The sequence below is a fragment of the Apis laboriosa genome, unplaced genomic scaffold (genome assembly GCF_014066325.1).
Source record: "Apis laboriosa isolate Shangri-la unplaced genomic scaffold, ASM1406632v1 scaffold39_cov144, whole genome shotgun sequence".
NCBI classification, from domain to species: domain Eukaryota; kingdom Metazoa; phylum Arthropoda; class Insecta; order Hymenoptera; family Apidae; genus Apis; species Apis laboriosa.
Genome location: NW_025223140.1, coordinates 1,982,179 through 2,004,774, shown reverse-complemented (window position 1 = coordinate 2,004,774; position 22,596 = coordinate 1,982,179). Strand labels below are relative to the sequence as shown.

General features: G+C 29.2%; 1 protein-coding gene across 13 annotated transcripts in view; it reads right to left on the bottom strand.

The window, feature by feature from the left end:
- Window positions 1–22,596, bottom strand: part of LOC122715671 (collagen alpha chain CG42342-like) — a 235,564-nt gene that overhangs the window by 13,814 nt on the left and 199,154 nt on the right. For 12 of the 13 annotated variants that reach the window (XR_006346875.1, XR_006346877.1, XR_006346880.1 and 9 more), the window contains 10 exons: window positions 22,103–22,282; window positions 17,938–18,043; window positions 10,886–10,974; window positions 4,409–4,535; window positions 3,555–3,643; window positions 2,974–3,063; window positions 2,449–2,493; window positions 1,982–2,008; window positions 1,766–1,801; window positions 369–473 (listed from right to left, as the gene is read on the bottom strand). Coding sequence is in view for 5 of the 13 variants with exons in the window: in XM_043938042.1 (XP_043793977.1) it covers window positions 369–473; window positions 1,766–1,801; window positions 1,982–2,008; window positions 2,449–2,493; window positions 2,974–3,063; window positions 3,555–3,643; window positions 4,409–4,535; window positions 10,886–10,974; window positions 17,938–18,043; window positions 22,103–22,282 (894 nt within the window). In the remaining 8 variants the exon portion in view is untranslated. The remainder of the gene's footprint in view (window positions 1–368; window positions 474–1,765; window positions 1,802–1,981; window positions 2,009–2,448; window positions 2,494–2,973; window positions 3,064–3,554; window positions 3,644–4,408; window positions 4,536–10,885; window positions 10,975–17,937; window positions 18,044–22,102; window positions 22,283–22,596) is intronic. The other variant, XR_006346882.1, reaches the window with a different exon arrangement.

Genomic DNA, 22,596 nt, shown 5'->3' with positions numbered 1-22,596 from the left:
ATCAATTTCAATAGATAATATCAATTTAACTAAACTTTTTTTTTCTAACAATACTTTTGCAGAGTAAAATGTTCTATTCTAGCCATTCTTTTTCTTTTTCTTTATTCTTCAAGATATTCATCAAAATTTTTCACTTTTAAATAAGTATGAGAAACATTTCTAGAATCTTAGGATAAACTTTTCAATTTGAAATATATTTTGAAATGAATATTTTGATGGAATGTTTTAACTTTTAAGAAGGATGGCGTAACAAATATCATTAAAATTATACAAAATAATATCATTGATGGCGTGTAATGATATAATGCGTTGATGCGTGTTCTACAAATTGCAATTATAGAATGATTTTTTTGTTTAATATTACTGACAGGATCGCCTTTGGCACCATCGTGGCCTCGGTCGCCTTTTATGCCAGGTGGACCTTGGAGCCCAGGAGTACCAGCTGGGCCTGGTGGTCCCGGTGGTCCCATTATCTGCAACCAGAGTTCATCTCGTAATTTCAAGAAGAGCTCAAATTTTATTTATAAACGTTTTGAACAGTGGTTCCCAATCCATAGATCTTGCGTAGTATTTTCACTTTCTTCGCAATTCTTCACAATTTGGTTCATTCAAAGGATGCGAATATTGAGAGTAAAATTGAGAATAAAATTTTTCGAAAATTTTCGTAACTTCCAAATGTATTCAAAGACAACGTCGTTAAATTATTCCACGATGTTAATTTTTACATTGAAAAGGAATCGTAGGTTATTTGAATATTACAAAAGAGAATCACAACTCAAAAAAGAAAAAAAAAATTTGGAAAAAAATATTATACATTTATTAATTAGCAATAAGACACTTTTGAGAGATTTATTTTCAAATTGTTCATCATTTTTTCAAATTTTCTTTTCCTCAATGTTAATTTTTAAAATTTTTCTTATGTAGAAAAAAAAGAATTACAAAAAAATATGTTTATTATTTCTCGAGAGTTCTCTCCACAAATTAAATAAAAGTTTTTTCAAACTTTGCATCTATCTAAAATCTTCTTAAATTATTTCACGTTGCCAATTTTTTTAAAATTTTTCTTTCCACATATTTTATAAATTCGAAAAAGAAGAAGAAAAGAAAATTGAGAGACACTGTTATTGTTTATTACGCGTTTATTGTATACGTTAAATTATTTCATGTTGCCAATTTTTTAAAATTTTTCTTTCCACAATTTATAACTTTTATATCGATATTTTATAAATTCGAAGAAGAAGGAGAAGAAAAGAAAATTGAGAGACACTGGTGTTACACGTTTATTGTATACGTTAAATTATTTCACGTTGCCAATTTTTTAAAATTTTTCTTTCCAGAATTTACAACTTTTATATCGATATTTTATAAATTCGAAGAAGAAGAAGAAAAAAAGAAAATTGGGAGACACTGTTATTGTTTGTTACACGTTTATTATATACGTTAAATTATTTCACGTTGCCAATTTTTTAAAAATTTTCCTTTCCACAATTTATAACTTTTATATTGATATTTTATAAATTCGAAAAAGAAGGAGAAGAAAAGAAAATTGAGAGACACTGGCGTTACACGTTTATTGTATACGTTAAATTATTTCACGTTGCCAATTTTTTAAAATTTTTCTTTCCAGAATTTATAACTTTTATATCGATATTTTATAAATTCGAAGAAGAAGGAGAAGAAAAGAAAATTGGCTTTAAGACACTAGCGTTACACGTTTATTAATCAAACAACCGAATGGAATACGAAAAGTTCAAACGTTACTCACCACTTCGCCAGCGTTTACTTCAAACGTGCCGTCACCCTGTAATAAAACGAGCTCACGTTACGCAAACGTTGTAAATTTATTCTCTTCGCTAATAATATTTCTTCTTCGATAATTTCGACGATTCGTCGTGTAACAATTACATTATTATTATTATTATTATTATTATTATTATTATTATTATTTGAAATACGTTGAACAACAATAAATGAAACGTACCTGCCTTCTCCTAAGTTTCTTGTATTTCTGTCGAAACGAGCGGCCCGCGTGTGAATCGTTGTCATGAAAAAAAGAAAGAAAAAAAAAAAAAAAAAAAAATAGATTTTTATCGTTGAAATTTTGTCGAGACAAACAAGTTGCTCGTTAAAACGCACTTGTTTTATTATATGATCCCGAGCCTTCGATTCTTTCGTGGCAATTGACGTTGGACGAGTACGCGATATACTTGTCATCACACGTCTGAATCAAAGGCCCCGGAATTACTCGCAGCTAGAATTGATGGATATTCAACGACTCTCGGGTTCGACGAACGGTATTATATGGGAGGGTCAATTATATCTCTCATCTTTGCCCGTTCAATCAAGGGATTTAAAATGAAAAGATTCGATACGAGAGGGTTGTTTTTTTTTTTTTTTTTTTTTTGATCGTCCATCTGCTGCGCGTTTAAGTATTATCGAGAGACTCACCGATTCACCTTTCTCCCCTTTTTCACCTTTCAATCCTGGATAACCCTGTTTAGACGACAGAACAACGTGGTGGCGTTAAATCTTTCTGTTCGAGATACGTGTTGTTTCGTCAGTTTTATCAGGCCAAGAGAATTCTGTCGTTTTTGAAAGGGGGAAGAAACGCTTTTGAAACAATCGTTCATTCTCTGTTTAACAAGGAGAGACATTTCTATGTTCTTCAAAATCGTTTCAAGATCCTGTAGTGATTTTGATTTTTTTTTTTCACTATTGATTAATCAAAAGTGATTAATTTGTGTTCCAAAAATATTTTTTTTCTTGGAAACGGTTATTAATAAAAATTGAGAGAAGACAAGAAATTTTTAGCATATTTATCGTATATCTAATGTTTTAAGCCAAAATAATTATTTGTAGAACAACATTTTACAAATAATTTATTTTATCGTATATTTTTCCACGATAAAAGACAGAATTTTCTTGGTTAATATAATTGAATAAATATTGTAATAAGTTGAGTGGTTTACATACCGGTGGACCAGGCAAACCTGGTGGCCCCATAAGTCCTGGAGGTCCAATATCTCCGTAGTCACCTTTTTCACCTTTGGGTCCAGAAATTCCCTGTACAAATATTTAATATGGCAATAAATGTATGTAAGGTATGTATATCGAATTTTATTCCTTGAAAATCCACAATAATCGATCGCATAATATAACATAAATAATGATATTATCGTATTGAGAATAAAATTTTATTTAAAATTCGATAAGCTTTTGTAATATTTAACTGGAAAGTTATAACATTATTATTTATATGTTAAAATCTCAGAGATATAGGGAATAAATATAAATGTTTTTAAAAAGGAATATGTCAGGAAATTTTACAACATAAAATTATTTTGGAATAATTCACATTTAAAAAATTGAATTAAGCTTTAATATAAGCACACATTTTATATAAAAATTGTTAAAACATACCGTCAGAACAGAATAATTCTATGAGCATGTTTTATGCAAATCAGATTAATTTAATTAATAGAATTGAAAATTGAAACAAGCAAGTATTTTTTTTTAACAATCTTAAATTACATTTTCACGCATAATTTACTTACTGGCAACCCTGGAGGACCCTGTATACCAGTCTCTCCATCCGTTCCATTGAGCCCAGGTAAACCAGGTTGTCCTTGCTCTCCCTTTGGTCCTGAAATTACGATTCTTTACTAGTACAATTAAGTAACAATCCTTATTCATCTCGATCCTTCGTATTCTTCGCGATAATCGATCCCCTAGAGATGAAATATACTCGATTATTAATTTCTCTCCTTTCACTCTCTCTCTCTCTCTCTCTCTCTTTCACTGCATAGACAGAATACATCATCGCAACACTCTCTCGTTATTTTCGAATTATTTTCGAAAATAGCATTAATATTGGAATAAAACGAGATATAACGAGAGATTCCACGAGATTTGATTTCTCTCAAATTTTCTCAGCTCTTTTCTCGGAACAAGATCGAATAGGAAACGATAAGAGAGACTTTCAACCGGGATAGTTCGAAAGCATTTGAAAATTTTAAAAGTAGATTTTAAATCGAACGTATACGAAACACTTCAAAAGCGAAAATACAGAAATAGGCTTTCCTTGTTCGACCATTCACACCGTCGTAATATCCAAAGATTGGATAGGAAGATAATGATAATACATCGTGTCGAGAATAACAAAAAATGAATTGGATTATGAACAAGTTTTAAAGAGGTTTTCAAAGTATAATAATGGCCTGTGACGAGCGTATACGATTGTAGATCCATCAGATCGGGAGAAATGCGAGGGGAAGAAAACCCCCCTTTTTTTTTCGATTGTAGCAGTTGGGACGGAGATATATATATATATATATATATATATATATCGTTCATATTGTCATCCATCTTTTTCTCCAATTTCGCAGAGGAATGGCTCTTGAAAATCTACCTGGTGAGCCCGTGTCTCCCTTGGTTCCTTTATCGCCTCGGTAACCCCGTTCCCCGGGATCACCCTTTGGACCCGGTAGACCGGGTGGGCCTCTCATCAATGCCACACCGCTCTCACCCTTGAAACCCTATAATGTAACACTGTAAGGTCAGGTCCAACCAGGTCCTCCATCTTTAAAAATTTTCTTTTTTTTTTTTTTTTATTTTTTGAAAATTCTTTTCTCTTACGACGAAGCGTTAATCGGTATCATTTTTTAGGTTAGGATGGGTACAGAGGGAGAGGAGATTTTCGGTTTTATTTATCGTGGAAATTATCTATTTTGCTGGTCGATTTTGGCACCAATTTTTTCTCCTCTCTGGAGTTTCTTTTCTTTTTTTTTTCTTTTGTTTTTTTTTTTTTGTTTTTCTTGGTTGTATTTGGTTTGATTTAGAAATGATCGATGATGCCAAAATCGACCGAATCGAGGATTACGATTAACACACTAGAAACCTAGACACACTAATCGTTTAATCGAAAAAAACACAAAAGTTTACTACATGTGGTGTGAATATATCGCATGCAATATCGACGACAACGGGAACGCTTGTTAGTAGGGGGATCAAATTTAGTAGAAAAATGGAAGCTATTAAAACTTATCCCCACTTTCCTCTCCATTTAATTAAATTTTAATTCGTCTTGGTTTGATATTTTTTCGAGTATAAATAAACAAATATTCCTGGTAATGATAATTTAACCGAGTTTGAAAATATTTTAAGTAAAATAAATTTATTAAGCGAATTATTTATCTAATTTCACTTCGAGTAATAAAAAAGATACTTAAAAAATATTTTAATAATCTGTCTGAGAGGAAAGAGGGGATAAAACACAAACGAATTAGAAGAGGGTCGAAACATTGACAAAAAAAAATATATATATATATAAAAAAAGAAAAACAATAGTAATCGTGAAATTAGCTGCGTATGACACGACGTACGAATATTTTTTCGAAATCGACGGTAAAGCTACTAGTAGAAAGTAGTAGTAGAAGTAGTAGTTGAGGGGCTGTTGTTTGATACTTACGCGACAATCGCAGGCTTGCATCGATCACCGGTCGATAAAGTTGCGAGAGCCTCAAAGCCGGGGGTAGTAGTATTAGTTATTAGTGATTTGTACCGACACACACGGGGAAGAAGTAGTGTGGTGTTACTTTGCTACATTAAACACAAATTAGTTACACAAGCTACGTACACTACGCCAAAGACTATTGACTAAGATAAAAAAAAAGCGATATCACACAATCTCTCTCTCTCTCTCTCTCTTTCTCTCGTTCTCTTTTTCTCTCGCTCGCTCTCACCTTCACCATCTCTTTCTTACATCTCCCTTCCTTACCCACCAATCAATTTATTCTTTTCGCAATCGTTGTTATTATATAGCACACATATGGACAGTTTGTTAGAATAAACGAGTTCACTTTGCGACATAAGAATTATAAAAGGATTGAGTGTACGGAATTGCTGCAAACTTGCAAGAGAATATATTTATTAATCCGTACATCCGTTAATTTCGATTAAGTTTATTTGAAAATTAATCCTCAAATCTTTATTGTACAAATACTTTGAAATTAATCTACGCCAAGAGAATTTTTAATTTTGATTTGTTATTTTTTGATGTAGATAGAAAATTTTTTATCCTTTTGGCTATAGATTTTAAAAAAGTACTTTGGGAATCGTTTTCATTTCATTCTTATGGGATGATGGCTATGATGAAAGAAGAATATTTTTTTGAGAATTATCTGTCATATAAACTTCATCAAAATATATGTAGTTGTGGAATGTATTCTCTTGTTAATAGAGATCAGTGTTGGGCATTAATTTAATTAATTAATGATTAATGATTACTATTACTCTGATTATCAATTGTGATTAATGATTATTTTTATTTTAATTGATATATAACTGTAATTAACGATTAGGTATTTAATCGTTAATTGGATTAATAATTAAATTAGTTATTTTGAATTGTCAATTGGTTAATAACCAATTTTTATCACAGTGAATTGAATTTTAAATTTTCAGTAATTGTTATTTCTTAATGACTACGAACTTATAATTATTTTATTAATAATAGTAAGAATTTCGTTAATACAATAATATATATAAAATAAATTTAATTTGTATTTAATATTTGTATTTAATTATATTTATTTTGAAAAGAATCGTATAAGATTATTTAAAATAATAAATAAACAAAATTATTTCACTAAAAAAAAACTTTAAATTTGAATTTAATAAAAAAATACCATTAAAATTGCATTACCATTAAATCTCATGAAAAATAAAAAAATATTACAATATTCTTCAGATCTAACATCAATTTCAAACATTATTATAATCCAAATAAAATTAACAATTTAACAATAGTAATCATTAATGATTACTATTCTTTTGATCAATAATTGATAGTTAAATTCATAATAGATGATTGAACTCAAATCAATCACTATTTTTGATAATCAACTGTACATAATCCTTCTTGATTAAAATGTCTCTTTTTTTTTATTTTTCTGATAGATACAGATTAAAACATTTAAAATATTAACATTTTGTTCAACTAACTTTTTAAATTCATCACCATCAATATAATCATTTAATAAGAATAATACAAAGAAATAGATAAAACTTTATTTTTTTCAAGGAGTTAATAAAATAAAAATTCAGATTTTTCTAACAGATATTGTATAGTTAAGAATATGATTTTTTTTGAATCATTAATCAATCAATCAAAAATTTTATACTATCGCTTTTACCCCAACACTTAACGTCAGATATTACTTTTTTCTTGCAAACTCGAGGAAATGAAATCCTCGACAAGTGAAACCATCATTGGTATGAAAAATTCCGGTTCTCGAGGAAATTCAAACGAAATATGCATAATGTATCTCTGAAATACGGTGTAATTTGAAACAAAAGTGGCTCGATTCTTTTTACTCGAGTCGAGTATCCTCTTTCTTTCCAGGCCACCAATAAACTTACGATTTAGCAGAATTCTCCGGTTAACTCGACGATGTACAGAGTGAATCATTTAAATTCATCCCCTTAAAATATCCTCGAATTTTTTTATTGAAGATATTTTGAAAATTGTATGATTTCGAAAAGAAAATAATTTGATTGCAGTATAATATAATTTTTTGAGTAAATAATCATACAAAAAATATTTAATTAATAATTTTATTTTTCTCAATTTAAAGTATTAAAGCAGAGATATTTGATTTTTCAATAACAATCGATCTTTACATTTTTTAAATACCCATTAATCTAAATAGGAAAAATAATTTAGGTTTCTAAATGATTCACCAACTTCTTTTTAACATGTTTGAAGAAAAAATGAAGAAAAGAGTGGAATTTTATATTTAGAAGCTAGCTCGTCATTTTCTATATTAAATTACAAGAATCTACAATATAACAAATATATAATAAAAAAAAAAATAAAAATAATTACAATTATTCTTATATTTTAATATAAGAAATTTAACCTAAAAACATACGATTCTATTTGAAAAAAAAAAAAAAAACAAAGAATGACCTCTACACACGCATTTATATAAAAAAAACTCCATTATACCAAATTATCTCCACTTATTTCGAATTTACACAATTTCCAAAATATCTTTTTCCATACAACAATCATATTCGAAAAAAAAAAAAAGAATTCAACGATTCAAACGACTCACCCTGTATAAAAATATGTATATATATATATACCCTTTCTGTCGCGACTTTCTCGAACCTTCTCCTCGCTATCCGAGGATCGTGCATTACCAGAATATCGATTGCGACTCGTTCCGTCGATATGATACATTCGATACAGATACAGAAACTAGAGAGGTGGTGCACGGTGATTTTATCGGCGTTCCACTCGACCGCGAACAAGGTGACTTAATTAACGATTCGAAACGATCATTCTTTTTCTTTTTCTTTTTTTTTCCTATCCTTCGAGATATCCGAGAAAACGTCGATTTGATAAATATGCGAGCATACTTACGGTTTCAAACCTTAAAAAATAAAGAATAATAAGTTGAGAGAGCACAAAGGATGGATGGAGTCGAGTTAATTGTTATCTTTTCTGTAAGCCGTGGTTAGAAATCTTTTCTTTCTTTCTTTCTTTCTTTCTTTCTTTTTAGTGCGCAGGTGTGTGTAATTTGGTCACATCCATCGTCAGAAGAGAGTACATTTTCGATTTTCGGTTCCTTACTGCTAAAAGGAAGACATCCCTTTTCTTTCTTTTTTTTATCGCGGTTTAATGAATCTCTTCTGTGACGCAAATAGTAGCGGCTCGAGGAGGTGTTTAAATTTATATTGTATTTTCGTACGTGTTATTATTTGCTGCCACCAACGTTTTCTACTTTTTCTTTTTTCTTTTTTTTCATTTGCTTTTTCCTTTTTCTCGGCAACCGAGAGCACGGTGATTCTCTTTTTTTGCGGTTAAATTAAGTCACGCGTCAAGTTTTGGACGATGACTTCGGGATCGAGGAAAATCCGTTTGTGCGTTAAGACAAAATATATGAACAATTTTATATTTGTGTATGTGTGAAGTTTCGAAGGAAAAGAAGAAGGATTTCCTTCATTCTTGTAAAACAAATTTTCTCTCCCTTTGAGAGAAGAAAAATTGTTTCGAGAATTTCCTTTTAAGTTTTCTTTTTTATTATTAAAATTCTTTCCTATTTATATTCGTCAATTCGTCAAGCAATTCGTCTCTCCCTTCCTCCAACTTCTCGTAATACGTATTACATACAAACGCCGTGCGAAAGGCTGGCATTAGTCTCGACGCAAAAAAAGAACGTCGTCGTATCCATCCATCATCGTCGTCGTCGTCGTCGGAACGACAATGCAATTTAACGGCTACTTGTTTCTCAGTTTATTAAATGAGAAGAGGCAGGTGATCGTACTGTGCCATACGTGTAGTGGCATGCTCGCATGCGTGCTTTCGATAAGATCATGCATGTGCTTTCTTTCGTGATTTCCATGCAGGTGTTTCAAAGCGTGAATATATAAACCGTCACGTCATTCCGCAACCCGGGTGGCAAGCAATATTAAATCTGGATCTTGAACTCTTGAACATCGATTTCACTTCCGGAATCTAGACATTAATAGACCTTTTAAATTTGTTTTGTTCTCAACGGGAAAAGAAAAGAAAAGAAAGAAAATTCGTTCTGTATTTTTTGTATTCAATTGTATTGAATTTTATAATGAAATAAGAGAAAAGGGAAAAATCAAAGATGGATATAATAATTTAGCTTGAGAGGCAATAATTGAATTTGCGTAAATATATTTGAGAATAATTCGATTTTTAACAAGTTTCGAGACTTTTCTCTCAATTATTTTCACTTTAATTACATTTTTGATTAGTGTGAATTAAGTGTGAAATTATCCACTTGGAAAAGAAATATCTTCAATCGACACTAATCGAGTGTCCAAAAATAGCTTTCATTTTTAATGCAGTGTACAAAAAAATCGAGTGAATATCTTCTTTTCACTCTGTATAATATATATCTAAAGATATGTCGATTCCTCTCAAAATAAAAATGTCAATCGAAGCTTATTTATCAAATTATAACGATTTACATTAGAGGCTCCATCTACATCCTGTTTCATCCAACATAAATCTTAAATCACTTGATACGCAAGCCTCATTTTCGACTGGATCAACTTTTATTTATTTATTTATGGACCCACTCATCAGTGTCGTTTTTGCATTCTACAATTGCAACAAAACACATTTGAGAATAGAAAACACTCTTGACACTCTTACGATTGCCACTCCTCCAGCTAACTGACTCACTCGAAAGAAACAACTTATTAATAATCTCTTCCGGCAAAGATAAAGTAACCACCACTCGGCGGAAAATAGACTTCTCAAATATATATCACGCTATATATATATATATATTTTTTCCAACGATCTTGCTTGCCCATCCAATTATCCATCAGCACGCAAGAACATATATATATATAATGTTTATTCAATAATTTGTCATTGAAACTGTCATTCGTTGAGGAATGTCTCCGAATTCCAAGAAATCAACGTTAACCAGTTCCAATACCAGAATTGTGTATCATGCATATCCGCCTTGCCCTTGCTAATGTAATGTAAGAAGCAACAACCGCGCCTCTACCAAACAATGCTCTTTTTCATTACGTGCAAATTACGCATCACAAAGGAATTTCACAAATTCCCAATTAAAAAAAAAGAAAAAAAAATCTCTCTGGAAAGGAAAGGAGGGAGAAGTGTCGTTGAATATTCAGGAATTTTCAGGGATGAAATGAGGCCAAAAGAGAGATTTGGCCATCCTTTTGGACGAGAAGAAAGAAAGGTAGGNGAAAAAGTGTGTTTCGAAGTGTGGTTGTTCGAGAAAAAGAAAAGGGGGACAGGGGAGGGGGAATAGGGTTTCGTCTCGATTTGGTCGGTGGTCGTTCGCCGGAGGACCTCGCTGAAGCTTACCCTCTTCCCTTGCTTTCCCCGGGCACCCTTCTCTCCCGGCAGACCGGGTGGTCCCGTCGGACCCAGCTCCCCCTTCTCGCCCTGGGGCCCTGTGTGCGTGTACATCACGTGCATAAAATAAAACATGACACGTTTCTCTCGTTTCGCGCACTCTCTCTCTCTCTCTCTCTCGCTCTCTCGCTCTCTCGCGTTTCATCATGCATAGATCACGTACCAATTATGCTATTATCGGAGGGAAACTACCCCCTCTTTGGAGGGGTTGGTTTATATAATTCTTTCTTTCTTTCTTTCTTTTCGTATTTCTCTCTACTGTGTGTGTATGTGTGTATGTGTGTGTGTGTGTGTATGTTTTTCGGAAGAGAAAGAATTTGAATAAGTTTTTTAAATAGAATTATTATATCAGTAGATGTGCAATATTGATTTTTAAGCGAGAATTAGCATCTGGTATTTCTTCGAAATACGGGGGACGGATTATTACGATAAATTGATGTGATATTAACCCACGTAAGCGTCGGCCCTTTAATTCTTAGAATCTTGGAGAATCGCGTTCGTTGACGTTGTTGAACGTTTGACTGAGTTTATACGCGATATTTCACCTTCTTCGCTCCCTTCCATTCGATTGAATTCAGACAGAAGTCGTCTCCCCATTTAAACCAGTCTCGACTCTTAAGTGGCCAATATCCATCTGTATCGAGTATATATATATATATAATTGCACGTGAGAGTTTTAAAAAGTGGCATCGTTTTGAAGAATTTGAAGAAATTGATTTTTAATTAAATGCTAATTCTTTCGTTTGATAATTTGATAATCGATGTGTACGTGTGAAAGTAAAATTGTTTATATGAATGTGGATGTACGTACCGTTAAAGCCTGTGTGCGAATAACATTGTTGTACATAAATCTTAATTATAAAATGTATCTTAAAGGAAAAGGAGCACACATTTTCGAGGATAAAGGATTAATTTAACTCTTGCTTTTTGTTCAACTACAGATTCAACTACACATTTTTTAGAACTGTAATTAGTATAAACAAGAGAGAATTATGAGTTAATAGAAGAAAAATTCGGAAGAGAGAGGTTTTCTTTTCGAATATTGGAATACGTGGCATCAGAAGGATTTAAATTTTATTGCTACTCCTATTTTTTATATTATTATTATTATTAGCACTACTGTTGCTCTTAATTTTAGAAAAAAATAACATTTATTAGTAATTGAAATTAATATATTAACATTTGCTTATTTTTCAATAATTTCTTTTTTTAATCGATTGTACCAGCAACGTTTGTTTGTACAAAATTTAGAAAATTTTATTATATTTTAACGTATCACAAATTTTTATTCGCACATTCTAGATATAATAAAATATGCAAATTCGAATAAATTTTTGAAAGAAATTGAAATAAGGAATCAAGTGGATGAATCGAGGCCTAAGGTTATACTTAGGCATTTGATACCTACGAGCTCGGTCGTAAATCGCTTTTGTTGCGCTCACTGCTTTCCACGCACATGTACGTGGACAAATGATCACGAGAAAGCGCAGAAAACGTGTGATATACTATCAGGATCACCGTTCCCCTGTCCGATTGATTTGTTACCTTCTCACGTATTTCGTGGGTGGATTTATACAGCCCAGTTATACAGGGTGTTTTTTTTTTTTTAATTTGGAATTTATATTGGTTATACAAAAATTATTTATAACGATTAACTTAATTATTTTTATTCGATTCTCGTGATATTGAAAAGAAGAGAAATGAAATTTATTAATTTTGTCTTATCTTAATGAACGAATTATATTTATTATTATAAGATATATAATATTTCTATTAATATATCTATAATATATCTGATCGAAATTTTTACTATTTTATTATTTTACAAGAAACAATTTTGAAAATTTTTGTTCGACGTAAAATTTGATCGAAAAATCTTGGCACACCCTGTATGTGTTATTTCTTCTCGTACTGCAAATCCAGAAGTCAGATTATTTGATAAGTAGTTAAGATAAACTTTTCTCCTGGTTACACAATCATTTTTACATTTCGTTTGAGTAAATACCAGAGACAAGTAATAAATCTCGTGTAATATTCATTATTGAAATTGTTTGTAAAGCTTACCACCGATTTTTTTGGATTCAAATACTAATCCGAGATTAGAAGAGAATTATTTATTACACCACCTTTCGTGAAGTGAAAACATTCATTCTCGTAAATTATTAAAATGAACAGCACAAGCTCATTGTGTTATGCAATTTTTATTTATTACACGAATTTTTCATGAAAATAAACTTTTTATAAATTTAAAGAGAAAGAGATAATATTTAAATAAATAATGATTGATAGTGAGTATAATTTTTTTTTACGTTTCTCTTTTAAAATTTAAAATAACCTCGTGGATATCAAAATCCATAATGCCAATATTCGATCACCAGTCCTATGGAAATAATAATAAAGTTTGTGCATAAAATATTGTTTTTATTCGGTGTCGAAAAATTGACGAATTGTTGAAAAGAAATATTAATAAAAAAAAAAATAATTACTCTCAAATTGAAAATTCAAAAGTTAAAACTCCCTTTTTTTTTTTTTATATAAATAGTACTTTCGTACATATTCTACGATCCATATTTTATATGAATCGAAAACAGTTCCGTTGAGTCACGCTCTATTCTATGTATCTTTCCTTGTTTTTCGAATTGAAAACAACGAAGACGGATGTACGCTCGCGCAACGAAAACAACTTGTTCCAATTATTTCTCTTCGTTCAAGATAAAATCGATAATCGATGGTGAGAAAGAGTATCAATTATAGTTAAAAATCGAATTTTCTCTAATCGATCGTCAAATTTCATTCGATATCTCGAATATTTCATCCAAAATTATCAATAAAATGGATTGAATTAATAACAGAGTGATGAAATAAAAGAGCGAAATTTTTCTTCAAATTTTGCCAAGGGAGTTTCATATATTTAAATTTTTCCAATCCAAGAAAGATCAATCAAGAATTCTTAATTATTAATTGCAATTTCGAGAAGAGAAGCGTTTCTCGGTACGCCGAGAGACAATCGATTCGTTAACGGTACGAATATCGTGAATGTAGATTTACAGTTGTTAGTATCCTATAGTAAACGCGGACTCGAATAACAGTTACATCTCTAAAGGGGCATTAACTGTACTACATTCCAATCGATTGAAATGAAGGCTGTATCGAATAGGAGGAGGCGCACCTTAATGCGAATCAATTCCAGTGCAAGAAGATAGCAGCCCGCTAGAGGGGGCGCTAGATTAGCGAAATCTGATCACGTTCACTTTGTACGTGTGTAATCATTCGGACCAAAGTGTGCTTCCTCGTTCACTGTCACTTTTCCTCGTGCTTATTTTGTACAAGTCGTGTTAACGTTGCGGTAAAAACATGATGAAACGCTATTAAAGAAGGTTGTTAAATTGTATTTTGATACCCTGTACATATATATATTCTTTTTTTAAAAAAAAAAAAGAAGTACAATGATTTGAAATATGTATTGCAATTTTTGATTAAAATTTACTTTATGTAATTTAAATTAGTAAAATAATTTTATCAAAAATATCTAAGTTGTCTTTAATCTTTGTTATAATTTTTATAATTATTTATATTTAGATTAGAAGTACAATGATTTGAAATATGTATTGCAATTTTTGATTAAAATTTGCTTTATGTAATTTAAATTAACAATAATTTTATGAAAAGTATCTAAGTTGTCTAATCTAAGTCTTTAATCTTTGTTATAATTTTTATAATTGTTTATATTAGATTAGATTGTTTAAAGCTTAGTTGTTTAGTAGTCCACTAATTTTTTATCTCTGTTTTTAAAATACATAATTAATGTAAAAATACTTTCATTTATATTAATTTTATTAATTTTATGTTAAAAAACGTTTACTATTATATTAACAAGCTTTACAATTATGTATTGCTTGACATTCATTTATCCAGGAATGATACAACCAATGCCACAAGTTTAATGATATTGGATAAATACTAGGAGAGTATAAAGTTGGATTGGTTTCAATCTGTTATTGAATTGTTTGTGAATGGGGTAATGTGTACATGTTTTATTGTGAGATATATAGTTTTGCAAATTACCTATTGAGAAATACTTCATCCTGAGATTATTTGTTTGTGCAATGCATGTATCATTAGATTATCCTAGAAAATATTATATCTGTTAAAACTGTTATAACATTTAATTAAGTATACAAAGACATTTTTTTTAATAATTTGTTAATAAATACAATAATTTAAAAAAAAAATATTGGAAAATATTTCTAAAATATTTTCTAGGACACTCTAACAAAAAGATTAAAATGGAATATGAATATAAAACAAAAACTGGATGCAAACATCTTTTTGCATTTACATAGAGTGTTAATGTATTCGTGGGCGATTTTTAAAGAGTCGATTTTAGACTAAACAAACATGAAAGTTGGTATGCAAAAATTCCGCTCGACTCATCAATCAATTTTGCATTATATTAAAATGGAGATGGAATGAAATATATTAAAAAAGGAAAATTCTTGAACAAAAAAAAAAAAAAAAAAAATAATGAAATTCATAAATTTTTTAAATTTTAGGAATCATAAGAATATATTTTTATTTATTTTATTTTCATTTAAATTATCTCGCAATTCATCTCCATCTTGCTTTCTCTAAATAATTAAATTGTTTATAACTTAATAAATAATTGTCGATCGATATTTTTGAATAGCACTTTTTATATTTATTTCATCGTTTAAAGATCGATCATTCGATATATCAACACCCTGTATACAAGTATAAATGTGTAAAAGATGTTCATTTTAATTAATTTTGATTAACTGCATACGAATATATCATAGAAACGATGAATGATATTAAAAATGTATGATGATTTGAAATGGAATTGCTTTGTTTCAAAGTGGATCCTTTTTTTCAGAGAATAGAATTTTTCTTCCTAACGCATCACAAGGATATCTTTCTTTGCTTTGTTAAATGTCATATGCTCTTTTAACTGTACCATAGCTCAAGGCTATCGAGAGATAGCCTCTAATGCTTCAGTCATCCTGTTCATTCAATCATTTCTTTTCATCTAACTATGTCAAAGGAGGAAGTGAAATTATTTCTCTGAACACAACGTAAGGGATGACTTTCTTTACAATCATCAAAATGACATTGATAAATTGACATTTGTGAATTTTAACAGAGAATTGTATGATTTTTATAAAGCAAATATTGTAATTTTAAATTACAAATATACGTTATAAATATTATATTTTTTCAAATTATCCTTGAATTGAATAGAAATTAAATGTACACGTAAACGTAGAATATTTTGAAATTGAAATTTCGAAGAAGAAAATTACTTATCCCAAAATAATCTTCCTCGAAACAAAGCAAGAAGTTTCAAGAATATTCGTAGGCTTGAAAAGTCAAAATTTCCTCGAACTTTTTAAAAATTATATTAAACGAGAGATTTGAACGATATTCAAATTCTTTGTTAAACAATATTTTTACAAATCAAAATTTTTTCATCTACATTTTTTCAATAATGCAAATTCATTCTTTTGTTATCAAATAAAGTTTTAAAACTAATAATTTTAAATGTTAATAATTTTGATTTTAAATAATTCTTCTTAAACAATTATAGATACGTTATAAAAAAAAGTTATATAATATATTCAAAAAAGTTATATAATTTGAACGTTTAATTAACAATGAATATTTAAATTGCAATCTATCTTTTTGGAAATCTAGCTTTGCTTGAACGAGCAAATTTCTTAGAGTGAAGATCTTTAAGTAAATGTAAAGCTTCTCTGCTTAATTTTCTGTGTATTTTGGATTGAAATATTAGTAAACGAAGAAAAAATGCAGTAAAAATCAAAAAAAGGCCAACTGAGATAATGAGTGTACAAATATTGTTCCCCAAATTTTCTGCCTAAATGAACACGAATAATCTGTTATAATTGGTAATATGAATCTTCTGTTTTCTAATATCATGTTTTGCGAAACGAAAATTTACACATTCTCTCTAATAATGGAATATGAACAAAATGGAACATGATGCAATTAAATATAATTTTATTTTTACACATATTTGTATTTACTTTTTTTTTTGTAAAATTTATTATATATAATTTTAATAAAAAATATTTAAAAAGAATAATTTAATTTAGGAAAATGCAGATGGAAAATTTTGTTTCCAATAAAAATTATACAGATTTAAATACATATTTTCTTGAAATCTTTTATAAAGTTCAAGGAACGTCTAGAAATGTGATAATATTTACATGTACATTGTGCATGTAAATGAATGTACAAAGTGACTTGTAACATGAAACATCCACTTCAATGGAGGATAGAAAAAGTTTGTAAAAATATAACATTTTTTCTGAATTGCTATTTTCTAAGAGAACACAAAAAATGTGTTATCAAATTCAAAATTGCTCACTTTCTCCTAAGTTTTTAATTTTTCAAGAATTCCAAGTACTTATAAATATTCCATAACACTTGATATTCTCAGAATTTGATTAGAAAACAAAACAGTATTTCAGCAAAACATATATAATCTTAAATAATCTTTTCTATTTATTATGTATCTTATGTATCTATATAAAAGTATCTTTAGTGAAATTAAATATTACAATATTATATAAATAAGAATTGTATTATTATTAACAACAAGTTAAAATCATAAATATCATTATATAATATATATAATTATTAATACCAATTTGACTACATAATTTTGATTCTGATAATTTCTAATAATTCCAATAAAATTCTGTACATTATTATTATATTACATACTATTATTACATGAATATTTATCATCAATAATATATATCTTATTATAAATCTCCTCCATTCAAAATGAATCTCACATGTTATAAGACACCTTATAAGTATAGACTTAAAAGACCTAGAAAACATAATTTAAATCGCTTCATGTGGTCTTATTATGCTGCATTAATATATTATGCGTATCAGTCTGGAGAGAATTTAAATTATACCGTGTATATATATATATATGTATATATACTTACCAGGTGGTCCTGGTGGACCAGGGGGTCCTTCGAATACTCCAGTTGCAAATGGTTCCCCGTTCAAAGACGTTGTTATACCTCGGTCGCCTCTATCACCCTTGTCACCCTGCCGAGAATAACGTTGCTTCAATTAATGGACGTCTTGGAAGGAGATTAACGAGTTTGATAGGGAATCTGGTCGGGACATTTGATGTTGATATATATCATTTTTAATTTTAAAAAATGCTAATTATTGGGAGATTGTATTTTAGAATGGTGAATGTTTGAAATATTATGGAGCATTTATATATGATATTTATTGTTTTTGAAAATATTGTAGAAATATTATATTGTACTTTTTTTTTGAAGTATAAATATTTGGAATATTTTAATATTTAATATTTGGATATTATTATAATTGAATACATTCAATAGAAAATTTTCAATAGAAAAGTTACAAATACTTTTGAATTTTCTTCATTTTCTTAAAATTAAATTTCATCCAATTAGCTTGAAATGTAACACAACTCGACACAAATAATTCTCTCTTATATCTCTAATGTTACAAAATGTTACAAATCTTTCAAATTCCTTTTTTTTTTCTCCTAATAATTACTTCTAATGCCAACTATAATTAGACATTTGTCGATATATCTCATTTTTAATTTAAAAAAATACTAATTATTGGAAAATTGTATTTTAAAATGATAAATGTTTGAAATATTATGAAACATTTATATATAATATTTATTGTTTTTGAAAATATTGTAGAAATATTACATTGTATTTTTTTTTGAAATATAAATATTTGAAATATTTTAATATTTAATATTTGAATATTATTATAATTTGGATACATTCAATGGAAAATTTTCTCCATAGATAATTTTTCATAGAAAGTTACAAAAGTTTATCAATTTTAATATTAAATCAATTTTAATATTAAATCAATTTTAATATTAAATCAATTTCAATTAAATATTTTAAATAGCCTTGAAATTTAAAATAAATTATTTTAAAAATTGAAATGAAAATTTTTAGAAAAATTAAAACAATCACATTAACGATATGAATTTGTTGCATCCTTTAACAAAAGTTTGCAACACATGTTAAATAATAAATTGTGCAATAATTATTGCATCAGATTTGTAAACTTTTATGAAATTTATATAAATATATAAATTTATATATTATAATTTTATATATTTCTATTTTTTTAATTACATTCGAATGAAATTAATTCTTATAAATGTTAATGTTATATTTCTGTTGTTCCTTTATATCAAAAATCAATTTCATCTCATTTGAATAATTTATTTCGAATAAAATAGGATCGTTTAATTTTATTTCCAATTAATTATCATTTAAATACATAAGTGAAACGAATTTGTTTAATTGTTTGTTGTTTTATTCTTTGTGAGAATCACAATACACATATACGTTAGACGACGTTACTTTAAAAACACATACACACACAAAGAGTACGTGCTAATTAGTTTAAGTACAAAAGTATATTAGAGAACCAGAGAAAGCTTTACCATTAACCTTTACGAATGCAATTTTCCACAAATTTTATGGATATACGTTTTCTTCTGAATGTTTAACTCCTAACAAGCATTGTACATCATAATTTTTTCTTAGATTTCTCACAGAAGTAATATTAAAAGAAATATTAGAAAATAAAAATTTAATATTAGAAAATAAAATAAAAAAATAATGAAATATTTCCACAAGAATATTATACCATTTGAATATATATTCTATCTCCCATTTTTAATTCTAATATTTTTAATTCCCATTTGAAATTCAACAAGTATGCTCCGTTTCTTTCCTTCTTAATTTTTATATACTGATCCATTCATTTTTTACATTTTTTATCTATTATAGGAAATTTTGGAAGAGACCACGAAAAAATCCATCGAGCACTTGGACAAAAGTAAAGTTCTCCAATAGGAGAGGTTGAAGTAAAAAGTTCGTAGACAGAGGGATTTTTAAGGTATCTCTAACAGTCAATTGTAAAATGAAGCTTCTACGATCGCAGCCAATTAGGTCAATAAGAGGAATCAAAGGGAATCGGCCTAATCAAAGGCACTACGAACAGCCATAGGGGGTCGATGCATCCTCTTTCTTCCCTTCTATTTGCTCGAATGTAAGCGTTGGCAGTTTTCCTCTCTAGAATTCTATACTTTGATCGTGGTTAATAAGCTTAATATTTTTGGAAAATCTATTCTGCCCATTGAACGAAATATTCGAATCGAAGTGATCGAGTTGTTTGAGGCATTATTCGATCGAGATATCGTAAGAATATATTGCTTTGAACGTTCCGTAAAAAGTATTATTTATTTATTAAAATTTCAATGGAAAAATTAAATTATCGTGAGTGTAGTTTATAGTGAAAAAGTAATTGAATGTCTGATTGGTAAATAATTGGAAAATAGCAAAAATTAAACAATGTTGGATCTCAGATTCAAAGGATTTATTTTTTAAATTTTTGGCCACAAAATTTTTAAAAATAGAAATCACAGAGATTAATATTAAACAAATTTCCTAATTGGAAAGATAAGAAAATTTGTTGAAAAGAGAATTAAAAAGTTGGCTCAATTATAAGAAATGATCCTTGTAAAAATTATACCTTTAAAGTGATATTACTTTTAAAGTGAATATAATAAAGATACAATTCTAGATGATCCCTTTCGTGTTGCAACACAATATTCCTCAAGTTACAATGAAAATTTACACTGACTTTTCGCTACGGTTTCTCCTTAATAAAAAAGAAACTAAATAATGCATATATATAAAGTTTTATGTATTTTATATTCAAAACAAGAAAAGACTTTATAAACTCTGGGAGTTGATTTCATCCTTTCAAAGTGATTTTCTGCAAGAATGAAAGCTGTTCTTTGCCACCAAGTTTCCAATTAAAATTAAAATTTTCAGGATGAATGAATTCTCTTGAGTTAAGAAAAGTTATCATCTCTTTAATTATGTGTATATTCAAATAATAATTTCAAAATGAAGATCAGTTTTATGAAGGATTATTACTTATATTATTTCAAAAATATCATATTAATTCATAAACATTGTAATATAATATCAAGTGATTTGAATAATGTGAACAGTCTTTGTTATAAAGTAATGTACATGTAAAGGTCAGAACTCAAATTCCAATTCCAATACTCAATATGACCAGACAAAACTAGTTTATCAACGCCATCTGTCGTCAATCCTATTGCAAGTTTAACTAGTTAAACAATACCAATATTCTCTACTTGTTTTGACCAAGTTAAAATCAGCATTAACGAAACTAGCCAAAACTAGTCAGAAACAGCCTGCAATGCCAATCCATCAAAACTTAACCCAATTGGCCAATACTAGATACCAAAAGTACTAATCACCATCGAAATCAAATAAAGTGAATTAAAATCTAACCTAAAATTTGTCAATACTAAAAATATTCAGAAACTTGGGATTAAGTATAATTTCTTTTTTTTTTTTTTTTTTTGTAATTTAAGTAATTTAGTATCAGTTTCATAATTTACACGCAAAGTAAATATATAAAACATAAATATATAAAATATTGATGTATTATATATAAAAAATTCATCTTCTTTTCAATTCTGAATAATGACAAGATAGTTTAAATAATATTACAAAATATTCTTTCAAATTCCTTTTTTTTCTCTCCTAACAATTACTTCTAATGTCAACTATAATTGGAAAACACAAAAATACCTCTCGAGACTTATTCATTACTTATTATCAAGTTACAAATACTTTTGAATTTTCTTCATTTTCTTAAAATTAAATTTTATCCAACTACTTGAATTGTAACACAACTTGATACGAATAATTCTCTCTTATATTTCTAATATTACAAAATATTCTTTCAAATTCCTTTTTTTTTCTCCTAACAATTACTTCTAATGTCAACTATAATTGGAAAATACAAAAATAGCATCTCTCAAGACTTATATTCATTACTTATTATCAAGTTACAAATAAAATGCAAAATACTTTTGAATTTTCTTCATTTTCTTAAAATTAAATTTCATCTAGCAAACTTGAATTATAACACACGAATAATTCTCTCTTTGTCTTTATTTTCCAAAAATCAAGCCTCTTCCACGAAAGCTTCCTCCTCCCCAAATATCATCAAATGAAAACGAAAGAGCAATGTATACGTTACCTTAGGACCCGGAAGTCCCGATGTACCAGGTGGACCAATCGGCCCAATCGATCCCGGAGTTCCCTTTTCACCCGGCGGCCCAACGTCACCCGGAGCTCCTTGCCTTCCCTCGTGGCCGGGAAGACCCTCGGCACCCGGAGGACCGGGTGGCCCCGGTGGTCCAGGCTCGCCTGGCTCTCCCTGTTACGTTTCCAACAGTGTTACGTCGTTACCGCTTTCTTCCGGCGAGAGCCCTCGACAAGGAGTGTCTCTCGGTACTCGTCGGTTTGTGCCACAGGCGGAGAAAGAGAGACAGAAGGGGGGGAGGGTATAAGGAAAGAGGAGCAGCAGGAGAAAAATCGTCGGTGGTGAATTTTATTACAAAGAGGCAGAAGAGAGAGAGAGAGAGAGAGAGAGAGAGAGAGAGAGAGAATAGGAGGAAGAGGATTGCGGACAGAGATAGAGAGAAAGAGAAAGCGCGTTGAGAAAACTGTGCGTGTATTCGTTTTATGTTA